At 31.7% G+C, this 9,292-nt stretch overlaps 1 protein-coding gene across 1 annotated transcript; it reads left to right on the top strand.

Annotated features, from left to right (window-relative positions):
* Nucleotides 1–3,870: 3,870 nt before the first annotated feature.
* On the top strand, nt 3,871–6,090 carry LOC136971481 (uncharacterized). Its single transcript, XM_067265939.1, has one exon. It carries the CDS (start codon nt 3,871–3,873, stop codon nt 6,088–6,090), a length of 2,220 nt encoding a protein of 739 aa, XP_067122040.1.
* Nucleotides 6,091–9,292: the final 3,202 nt, after the last annotated feature.

Below are 9,292 nucleotides of genomic sequence, written 5' to 3'. Positions count from 1 at the left end.
AGTTACGCAACTAGTTGCTGGATTTTTTTAAACTACATATCAGCGGATGAAAGCACGCATTTAAAACTAAATTCGAACACATTAAACGTTTTTAAAAAATGGATAAATAGTATTTCAAACATAGGCCTACTTTTTCGAATAAATATGTTTACGTTACTGATCCAAAAACAGTTAGACTATTTTATTTGTTTATTTGATTACTAGTCAAGCCGTACATTTATATTGATCAAACATTTGAAATAAGTTAATGTTATTCGAGCTGTACACTGAAAATAGAATTGATAGAGATAAACATTATTTAAAGATGGTTTCTCTACTTAAGTGTTTCTGTATATTTTCTAGTTTGATTATAGAAGGAAAAGGTAGGTTTGAACTGAATAATTCCTAGGGGTGTTCAATATTATAAAATCTGAAATCGGAATAAACAATAATGATATTGTTAGGTGATCAATAACGGGCAATCGATATTGTCAAAACATCGATTATTAATCGATAAAATTCTATATCAATAACAATTACAACAAATTATTTGAATAGCTTTATTTTAATATTTTAATCCGAGTTATTTTAATTCCAACTATTTTTTTTTTCTTTCATTTTCATCTCCTTTTGCGGTGTGAGTACGAAAAGGTTTGTTTTGATTATTCCCTTTGTGGGTATGGCTAGACTCACGTGAGGAACAGTAGAATGGTGAGCAACGGAACTTACGTATTCGGAACAGATAGTTCATGAAAAATTCCTGGGGAGTTCCTCGCCCGGATTCGATCCTAGGCACCCCAAAGCGGTAGGCTGATACCTTAACCGCTTCGGCCATCTAGCTAACTTATCTTAATTATCAAGGGAAGAAAAAAATATCTTCAAGTTTATTTGTAAAAAGCAGGTTTTCTTCCGTTCGTTACTTTTTCAAGTTTGTGTTTTTTCATACTGTGTTCGGAATTTATTACTCTGAAAATGGTAAATTCTATTTTAAATAGCTTGTAATTGCTAATTGAAAATATCGGTAAGTTTCAATGTAAAATAATATATAATTTCGGTAATTTTCGATGTTAGAATCATCGAACGTTGATAACTATATTAGACCCACTAATCGCCGTGTATTCGAATACAGTAGAGAACCGAAAATCGGAATTAATTGGGGACTGGGGTTGTTCAGATTAGTGATTTGTTCCGATTACCGATTATGTACGAATAAATATATTAACCTGTCCGATGTTCAAATTTTTCTCCATTGCGTGTCGCTTCGTGTTGAATTTTCGTCGATTTTAAGCCTAACAAAAATTTTTATAATAATCATCGAGGCTATCGTATCGTTAAAAATTATTTCTGCATTTTGTACAAACAAAATAAATATATTAAAGAATATAAAAAACATGAAAATTATACTTTAGAAGTAAATTTAGTATCAAAAACATTCGATTCAGCACGACACAGTCCGACTGAAAATCGTTCCACTTTCCGGCCATTCCACTTACCGACGTTCCACTCATCGACGCTCTACTGTATTAAACATGCATGTTATCAATCCACGTTTTCACTTATTATCTGAAAAATCTGGAAATCAATATTATCCTAATGAATTAACTGACATTGAGATTTCTGTAATTAGAGAAATGCATTTCATTAATATGCCTAAGCAAAATAAACCAAGGTGAAGCTCATCTTTATAGTCAGCAAGCAGAAGAATTCACTATGTGTTAACTCATTGTTTTGTTAATTCAGTAAGGATTCTATGGCAAATTGACATGATAAATGTTAATGTAAATTGTCGAAACTTACTTCCAAGCAGTAAGTAACGTCGCGTGTTTAATAATAAAATGACAAAATGATATAAAAACAATTTATTTAAACTGAGGCGTGTTTAAAATATTAAAATACACAATTTTAATATTTAATATTAAAATAATCCTTTTAAGCAAAAATAAAGTTTAATGTATCAAAAGCAAGAATATCTAATTCAATTCTTAATCGTTCAAAATTGAAGTCATCTTTTATATTGTAGTCCAAATTGGAATTCTTAAAAACTTATTAGGCTGCAATTTGAAAAAAAATTGTAGACCTATAAATTTCCACTGTCGTTGTCTACCCGGCTTTCTTTAATCTCGAGAATGGTGTTGGATAAATTAAATTCAAGACCAGATATGGAAATCTTAGGTACTGTACATGAGGCCCTAATTAACTTTATAAGAACCACTAGTTTATTCCGGAAATCATGTTTGTTAATTCAAAACTTTCCTCCAGATAACTCTATTGCTAACAGGAAAAGTATGATGTTTAGAGGCAAGACACTACTAATTTGAGGTAGAGAGCATATATTTTAAATTAAATTAATTAAAAATATAATTAAATATTGCAAATATTTGCTCGTTAGAATGATATAAAGATTTAACTTTATCTATCTAGAAACACAGTTTAAACGGTATAATAAAAACATGTTTCATTTTTCGTTTTATGTTACTTTATCTATATATATAATCGAGACGAGCTGATAATAATAATAATCAGTGCAGAGCCGAAACGGTTAGGAGTTGAAAGTTGAAATTTGGTACACAGTTAGGGTACGTCACGAGAACGCACACTAAGAAGGGATTTTTCGAAATACCTCCTCATGAGGGAGAGGGACAAGATTAAGGCTTAACACTTCCATCAACAATGGAAGTGTTAAGTAAGAATGGAAATGTCAAGTAACAATGGAAGTGTTAAGTAAGAATGGAAATGTCAAGTAACAATGGAAGTGTTAAGTAACAATGACAATGTCAACAATGGAAGTGTCAACAATGGAAGTGTTACGTAACAATGGAAGTGTCAACAATGGAAGTGTTACGTAACAATGGAATTGTTAAGAGAAAGCGACGTGCAAGACGCAGATGCAGTTTTTTTTCGTTTTTGCGGGAAATCGAACATATTTTTAGACCCATCTAAAAATTCTGTAATTAGTCTGGAAACAGGGAGGACCCAATTCTTGCATTCTGAGAAAACGGGTAAGGTTGACTGTAACGTAATAATCTTCATTTTCGCTAAAACGGTTAGGAGTTGAAAGTTGAAATTTGGTACACAGTTTGGGTACCAAATTTAAGTACCAAAGTGTTAAGTAACAATGGAAGTGTTAAGTAACAATTGAGAACAAGCGAAAGCGACGTGCAAGATTTACGGGCTCTGGAAAAAAAGAAAAAAGAAAAAAGTAATATGTAACGTAAACAAAATCTAACACCTTATCTTCGCTGAGAAAGTTTAATTAAAAACAAACGTTTTCGACCTATTCTATAGGCCATCATCAGGCTAAATAAATCGAATAGTTCCGTTCCATAAGAACGAATACAAATATTTAAATTTAAAAATTAACAACGGATTAATACAAATATTAAATTTAAAAATTAACAACGGATTAAAAGATGATACATAATAAACTAATATCGTATAAAATTAAAAAACAAAATAAAAAACAAAATAAAAATCAAAAATAAACTCAGAAAAACTTCTAAATACAAACATCAACTAAAGCTAATGTAGAACCATAAAATAAACATGTAAATTAAGAGTTCCTTGCAGAGTTTTTAACCATATACTTCCAGGCCGATGGAAGGCCCTCAGCGTCCCTCGCATTTATACACGCTCCTTCCAGTTTGCTCTTGTAAATCTCTATCTTCTCAGCGGTCCTTGCCAAGTTTTTCTGAGTTTATTTTTGATTTTTATTTTGTTTTTATTTTGTTTTTTAATTTTATACGATATTAGTTTATTATGTATCATCTTTTAATCCGTTGTTAATTTTTAAATTTAATATTTGTATTAATCCGTTGTTAATTTTTAAATTTAAATATTTGTATTCGTAAATTGGAGTTTTTAAGGGAATGTTTGAAAAATAATGTTTTTCCCATGTCAATTTATAGAATCAGCGTCCCAAAAGAATGCCTTTCACTGAAGGTGAGGTTTTGTCTAGCATGCCTTCGAAAGTCTATCAGGATAGCGAAAAACAGGAAATATGGACTTTTGCGTGAGATTATCGACTTTGAAAATAGTATATATAATGATGATCCGGAAGAGTTAATAGAAATTAACAAAGGAGTTGTTGGACTAACGGACAAGTTTCATAAGAATTTGACGAAAAAGTATATTAAGAAAATGAAATGGATTATCGCTAAGCAAGCAATAAGAAAGAATAAGAAAAATCTTGCAACATTTGTTGTGTGGGACCAGGTAGAGGTACCAGAGAAGATTAGGGAAGTTCTAGAAAAAGGCCCGAACTTCGTCCCTGAGAATCCAAGAAATTGGGAAACCTCGATTCAAGAGATTGAAAGAGGAATCGTTGGGCTAGATTCGTTAGAAAAAGATTATTTTAGGTGGAAAACGGTCATTAAAAACCAAGAACGTTGGAAGCTAGGAGAGCTTAGGAATAACGATATTCGGGTTACTAAGCGTTGGCTGGATGTAAACGATTTACTGGTAACAAGAGCGGACAAAACTAAACATTTGGTGATCATGAAAAGAGAAACTTACAAAAAGGCGATAGAAGATTACATCGAAAAAACGGAATGTGAAAAGGTTAACGTTAATATTATTGAGAGCATTGATAGACGGGTCAAGAAGCTAGAAGGGACAAAGCTTTCTACTGTTTTACCTTTTATTAAGAAGTGCCGGAACCCAAGGCCTGCTATTCCAAGGTTGTTTGCATTCGCTAAAACTCACAAGGAGGGTAAACAAATTAGGCCGATAGTAGAAAAGTGCAGAGGACCGACTTTTGTCTTAGAAAAAAGATTACACAAGTTTATCTCCTCCCAACTTGAAAGCAACGCACTAGTGGCAGAGGATCCTGGAACTGTGGTTAAGGAAATTCAACACATATCGTTAATGGAAAAGGAAGTAGGAACGGTATTAGATTATGAGAGCTTATATCCGTCCATAAGAATTCTATCATGCAAGGAAGCACTACTCGAATTATTGTTCAGCAGAATCCCTGAATTGTTACATTACAACAACGAAGTAGTAGAACTGGCTAACCTGATATGCTACGAATCTATCTTCAGCTATGATGGACAAGCATATAGACAGAAAAGAGGGGTTCCAATGGGAAGTCCGATCTCAGGAATTCTTTGTGAGTTGGTTGTGAGAAAACTGGAGAAAAGAGTTTTGTTTGACTTCCGTAAGGATATAGTATATTTTAAAAGATATGTAGACGACATCTTTATATTATGGAAGAATAACCGTAAGATTAATGAGTTCATTGAAGGCATCAATCGTAATAACGATGGCCTAAAACTGAAATTAGAACAGAAAAGTTCCGTAACAATTCATTTTTTAGACATCAACATCCAGTTCAAGAACGGGCATTTATCTACCAGTGTTTACGTTAAACCAACGCACAGTCCGCTTTATATCCCTTCGCAATCAAATGATCCGTATCATTATAAGATGGCGGCATTCCGGGCTCTAATCCGAAGGGCCTTTCTATATTGTGACAACGTTATGGACAGAGCAAAGGAAATTAACAGAATTCTACAGGTAGCCGAAACCTTAGGATACAGGAAAAGCGCAATAACAGGAATGGTTAAAAGGTACGAGAAGAACGTAGCAAGAGGCTCTAAACAACGTCCCGCTAAGATCACTAAATTCACTTATAACAGATATGCCAAAAGCATTATGAAAGAAATTGCGAACCGCAATGAGACATCAATAATTCTGAAAAGAGCCCCGAACCTTTATAAGATTTTAAGGAATGACAAGGATAGCATTAGGAAGGAAGAAAAAGCAGGTGTGTATAGGATACCATACGAGAACGCACAGCTGGGAATTAAGAAAGATTATATCGGCGTTACGACAAGGAGTTTGAGTGTAAGACTCAAGGAGCACAAGTATAACATCAGAAAAAGCTCCAACGCCACGGTACTATCCCAAATGGCTCAGACCGAAAGCTCGATAGTTAAATGGGATGAAGCGGACATTATAAAACCCGTGAGCTCCCCAACGTTGGCAAGGACCGCTGAGAAGATAGAGATTTACAAGAGCAAACTGGAAGGGGCGTGTATAAATGCGAGGGACGCTGAGGGCCTTCCATCGGCCTGGAAGTATATGGTTAAAAACTCTGCAAGGAACTCTTAATTTACATGTTTATTTTATGGTTCTACATTAGCTTTAGTTGATGTTTGTATTTAAAAGTTTTTCTGAGTTTATTTTTGATTTTTATTTTGTTTTTTATTTTGTTTTTTAATTTTATACGATATTAGTTTATTATGTATTATCTTTTAATCCGTTGTTAATTTTTAAATTTAATATTTGTATTAATCCGTTGTTAATTTTTAAATTTAAATATTTGTATTCGTTCTTATGGAACGGAACTATTCGATTTATTTAGCCTGATAATGGCCTATAGATAGGTCGAAAACGTTTGTTTTTAATTAAACTTTCTCAGCGAAGATAAGGTGTTAGATTTTGTTTATATAATTTTTTGCTGAGCACGTTCTATTTAATGTTAGAACATATTCGATTTTCAAATTTAAACAGATTAGTTCGGTTTTTCTCGACCTTTCTTCTTTAGAATATTCTATGAAAATCGAACGATATAATCAGAACACGTCGTGAAATTCGAACAATATTAGAACATTCGATTTTCAAATTCGACCTTTCTTTAGAAATACTTAGTTTGTTGATAAAATTACTGTTTTTCTTTTGTAACTAACTTAATAATCTTAATTATCGCTATCGTTACTTTTGCCCGAGCAACGCCGGGCTTACCTGCTAGTAGTAATATAAAATAGGAAATGAAATAGGTATTAATAGTGAGTATCTTCATAGTGAGTATTTCTTTTAAATATGTAATCGTTAAATTACATCCATATGTTAATCTAATATATACTTTATTTAAAAAAAAACAATTAACGTTGTCTTAATGCTACTGTCCAATTGGAATTGCCTTCATATTACTGCTAAACAGATAAAAACGATGTTAATATCCTACAGAATTCTTAACATGAGAACTGAAATGTAACTTTAATAAACGGTTTTCATAATTTCACTTTATATAATAAAAATCTACTTCAGTTAAAGTGTATAAATAATTAATCTAACTGGCACAGTACATACAAAACATTTATGATGACCCAAATAACTTCTATATATAAAAGACTGTAGAACTTGTAGTTTACATTGTATGTTTGTAATGAGAGATTACTGTTATAAAAACAATATAAAGATCATATAATAGGAAAGGTCGACATTTTACATTACATCCATTCAAACACACACATATTTGTATGTATGGGGTAAAGTGTATAATACTGTTTCACTCGGAACCGAACACTTACTTTGTTCAATACTGCATGATCGAACAGCCATATTTGAATAGAGTTGCCGTACGTCCTGATATTTGGGTTTTTTCCTTTATCCATTTACCAGAAATACACAATCGATAACAATCTGTATAACAAAACTATTAATGATTAGGCATTATAAATGACAATAAACTTATATTTCAGTCATATACAGTAGTGTCTCGTACTTCGAATTTAATTCATTCTAGGAGAAGAACTCAGAAGAGGACAAATCGAAATGTTCCGATTTGTCCACTTCTAATCGAAACATATTACGATTTATATTTTAAAAAAGTCAAATAAGAATTGTAGGCATTAGGTGTCTGCAGGTGTCGCGCATGCATGTGCCACCTGTCCTCATGGGAGAACGCCTTTAGTAATCTGTGATGCAAGCTTCGTCTTCTGTTTGCCCTGTGTAGTGCTATGCGATGGCATCGATAGTTTCGTGCATCATCGACATTGGATCAATGGTTACGAATGGCCATGCTACTTCACAATGTCCCTATTTCTTGTGTTGAACTTATAGCATCCCTACATTTGAGTAACATGTAATGTATAGCCTAGGCGCAGGAAGAGAGGGCTGGGAGCTATGACCTTACCAACCATAGTGCACTGAGAGAGACCCGACTCCGGTTTTTATAACAGGAATATGACTTATAGAGAGTATAGAATGTGTTTTTATTTAAATATGGATCATTGCTTTAATTTACTTATTTTGTCCAGTCGGATATCAGGGGTCATTTTGACCCCAGACACTTTTTAGAGTGCTATAACATTAAAAAAAATTTCCAAGTTTACCGCTTTGTGTGTTTATTTTCTTTTGCCACTTTAAAATATATACTAATAAAAAGAGACTTATTTTGCTTTATTAAAGATATTTGACGGTTTTTATACGTTTGGGGTTATTTAGTGTACATAGTATTTTGCAATATGAAACTGATTACAATTTTGCTTTGATATGACTTAGTTTTGTTTCTATCGTATGATTTTTACACTTGATGAATGGATCCACGTCAGTGTAGTGTTTTAACAGCAAGTTTATTTTCAAAAATGTAGCCTATATAAATGCTGTTTTATTCATAAAATTAAACGCTGTAAAAATTCGCGATTACTTACTTGTTTCGTACAAAAATGACAAAAAATAAAAACTAAATTCATTATCTAAATCAAAATTTATTTTTATAGTAGGCCTACTGTTTATACATTTCTTTGTTTAATCCCATATAGGTCAGTCAAGCAACACATCTAAGCAAAAATGGATAATCGCAGCTCTTGCAGTAAGCTTAAATTCTTTAAATTTCGAATGCAATTACGTTAATTATTTTGTAGAATAACATTTTTAAGTGAAATTATTTATTACAGAATGATAAATATGCAATTTTCGACGATTCAAGAACACAAATTATAGGAGGAGCATATTATCATGTTTTCCAATCAATCAAGGAAAAATTAAACTTTAAGTAAATTTTAAAGCATTTTATGCAATTATTAACTGTGTAATTAACTATAATTGTTGAAATATATACATATACATATATAATACAGATACCGTATAAAAAATTAGTCGTATCCGTCACTGACACTTACCCATCCGTCTTTCCTACTAGAAAATGTCACATAATATTGAATATTTATATTTTGACTTCATAAATTTTGCATTTTTAAGTAAGAAATTAGAATTTAAATATTTAAAAATTAAACCTTGTTTACAATATGAATGCATATACTACTTGATATATAAATATCTTAAGACGGGATAATTCTACTCTCTTTTCGACTTAAAGAATGCATCTAACTCTTGAATTAATTTTCTTGTGAATTTATTAGGTTTTTATATCTATTTATAGAATAAATAGATATAAAAAAGTTATTGTAATTATTCATTAACTAATATTAACCCTCGACTGATTTTATGATAATAAAAATATAATTGTTTTAAATCGACAATTGCATGAAAAATGAGATTTTTTACTTCTTAAAAGATGTAAATACTT

This window comes from Centruroides vittatus, unplaced genomic scaffold, assembly GCF_030686945.1.
Source record: "Centruroides vittatus isolate TY-2023 unplaced genomic scaffold, ASM3068694v2 contig_2568, whole genome shotgun sequence".
Classification (NCBI taxonomy): domain Eukaryota; kingdom Metazoa; phylum Arthropoda; class Arachnida; order Scorpiones; family Buthidae; genus Centruroides; species Centruroides vittatus.
The sequence above is the reverse complement of the archived record's forward strand: the minus strand, read 5'-3'. Positions and strand labels throughout refer to the sequence as shown.